This window comes from Oncorhynchus mykiss, unplaced genomic scaffold, assembly GCF_057628025.1.
Source record: "Oncorhynchus mykiss isolate SJ-2025 unplaced genomic scaffold, ASM5762802v1 scaffold103, whole genome shotgun sequence".
In the NCBI taxonomy this organism is placed as follows: Eukaryota; Metazoa; Chordata; class Actinopteri; order Salmoniformes; family Salmonidae; genus Oncorhynchus; species Oncorhynchus mykiss.
The window spans coordinates 947,501-950,000 of NW_028322102.1; the positions used below are offsets into that span (position 1 = coordinate 947,501).

Sequence of the window (2,500 nt, forward strand, 5' to 3'; positions counted from 1 at the left end):
GAAAAAGACGTCGATCTCGATGCCACTTCCCTGGTTACAAACAAAGGATCAACAACATAACGAAGATAAAGACTCATTATTAAAGGTGACCGGACCTTGTTCTTCCAGGATTCCATTCGGTATTTTCTTGTCGACTGCTGTGACGACCTCCTTTCTCTGGTTCCTTATCCTGCCGGGTAGAGAGAGAGAGAGAGAACAGGAGGAAAAGGAAGAAGACAGAGAACAGGAGGAACAGGAAGAAGATAGAGAACAGGAGGAACAGGAAGAAGATAGAGAACAGGAGGAACAGGAATAAGATAGAGAACAGGAGGAACAGGAAGAAGACAGAGAACAGGAGGAACAGGAAGAAGACAGAGAACAGGAGGAACAGGAAGAAGACAGAGAACAGGAGGAACAGGAAGAAGACAGAGAACAGGAGGAACAGGAAGAAGACAGAGAACAGGAGGAACAGGAAGAAGATAGAGAACAGGAGGAACAGGAAGAAGATAGAGAACAGGAGGAACAGGAAGAAGATAGAGAACAGGAGGAACAGGAAGAAGATAGAGAACAGGAGGAAAAGGAAGAAGACAGAGAACAGGAGGAACAGGAAGAAGATAGAGAACAGGAGGAACAGGAAGAAGAGAGAGAACAGGAGGAACAGGAAGAAGAGAGAGAACAGGAGGATGACAGGTTAATTAAAGGACATAAAGGGATACATTTTTACCTGCGACTATTAGTCAAGTTCAGTACAAAACTACAGTTCTAATAACTAACAGTTCTAATAACTAACTGTTCTAAGTTCTAATAACTAACAGTTCTAAGTTCTAATAACTAACAGTTCTATGTTCTAATAACTAACAGTTATAATAACTAACAGTTCTAATAACTAACAGTTCTAAGTTCTAATAACTAACAGTTCTAATAACTAACAGTTCTAAGTTCTAATAACTAACAGTTCTAAGTTCTAATAACTAACAGTTCTAAGTTCTAATAACTAACAGTTCTAAGTTCTAATAACAAACAGTTCTAAGTTCTAATAACTAACAGTTCTAAGTTCTAATAACTAACAGTTCTAATAACTAACAGTTCTAATAACTAACAGTTCTAATAAGTAACAGTTGAAGTTATAAGATCTAACAGTTATAAGTTAAAACATGAGTTATACGTTATATAAAGCACACAGATACGTTGGTATGGTACCATCTGAAACTGGAAAAGCTGTTCTTTCTCATTAGAGTCCAGGGTTGATGAGATGACAGAACACAGCACTGCTAGGTTACAGCCACAGCAGGTCTCTCTCTTTGACTTCAGATCGTTCATACTAACGCGCCTGGCTGTGTAGTTCACTTTTACTGTGGCCAGCGCGAGGCATGAACAACTGCTAGTGGTTAATTTCCTGACTGGAGGCCCCGCCCTCTGCTGATTGGGGAGAGGAAGGGTGACGTCACCTTGGCCCTCGCCCTGTCTGGCAGCACACACACACACACACTACCCCACCCTGTGACTGGTACGTTACCTGAGGAAGTACCAGGCCAGCAGAATGCTGATGACAAGCAGCACGGAGAAGACCAGCACGGTAGGCAGGATGTGGGAACTCTGGGACTTTGTGTCTTCTGGAAAGGAGAGGGAATAAGGAAGAGGCAGAGGTTATGGACCCCAAACAAAAAATCTGTCCTTCCTCCGAAAGTGTGCTCTTGTTCACTTCCCTTCATAGATTTATGAAAGGAAATAGCGGAACCCTCCCTCGAGTCTAGCCCATGCCTCCACCAACCCAATGTAGTGAACGAGTACACACTTCAGGAGGTAGCAGAGGTTATTGGGGAGGATCCAGACAGCAGAGAGAGGAACAGGAAGAAGCCTGTGGTAGAACAGAGAGTTGAGCGTAGCAGTACAATTACTAGATAGGTCAAAAGCCACCTCAGATCATGAATGTCCTTTCTAGTTATTATATTTCTACGTGGCTACAGAGAGTCGAGCACAGGCCAAGTGTTGAGCAGTGTTCAATAAGACACACTGTGGCAAAAACGTTTTTCCCCCATCCCAACGGACAACAAAAACAACCCTTTTCTGATTGGGCGACAGCAGATAGCACCTGTCTGTTTCAGAGTGTTTTCTTCCGTGTTGTCCCAACTGAACACAACCCTACTCTGGTGGTTGCCAGGCGGGAATTAAGGTTGGCAGGCAACTAGACCCATTATTATGGTCTGGATGGAGGCCTGATTTAAGATCTGCCTTGGCCGTGTCCCAAATGGCACCCTATTCCCTATATAGTGCACTACTTTTGACCGTAGTCCTATGGACCCTGAGAAAAAGTAGTGCACTATATTGGGAATAGACTGCTATTTGGGCCGGAGCCTTTGTCTAGAGAGATAAGTATCAGGGACAAGCTCCTCTAAACCTGAGAGAGAGAAGGTCTGGGCTGGTGTTAAGGGTTTGGGTTATCTCATTTAAACCTGAGAGAGAGAAGGGCTACTGTTAAGGGTTTGGGTTATCTCATTTAAACCTGAGAGAGAGAAGGGCT

The 2,500-nt window shown here is 43.6% G+C and overlaps 1 protein-coding gene across 1 annotated transcript in view; it reads right to left on the reverse strand.

Moving 5' to 3' along the window:
• The window catches only part of LOC118943892 (receptor-type tyrosine-protein phosphatase epsilon), a 157,684-nt gene that overhangs the window by 32,852 nt on the left and 122,332 nt on the right, over nt 1–2,500 (reverse strand). Inside the window, 2 exon segments of the mRNA XM_090228880.1 lie at nt 96–169; nt 1,496–1,592. Coding sequence (XP_090085006.1) covers nt 96–169; nt 1,496–1,592 — 171 coding nt within the window.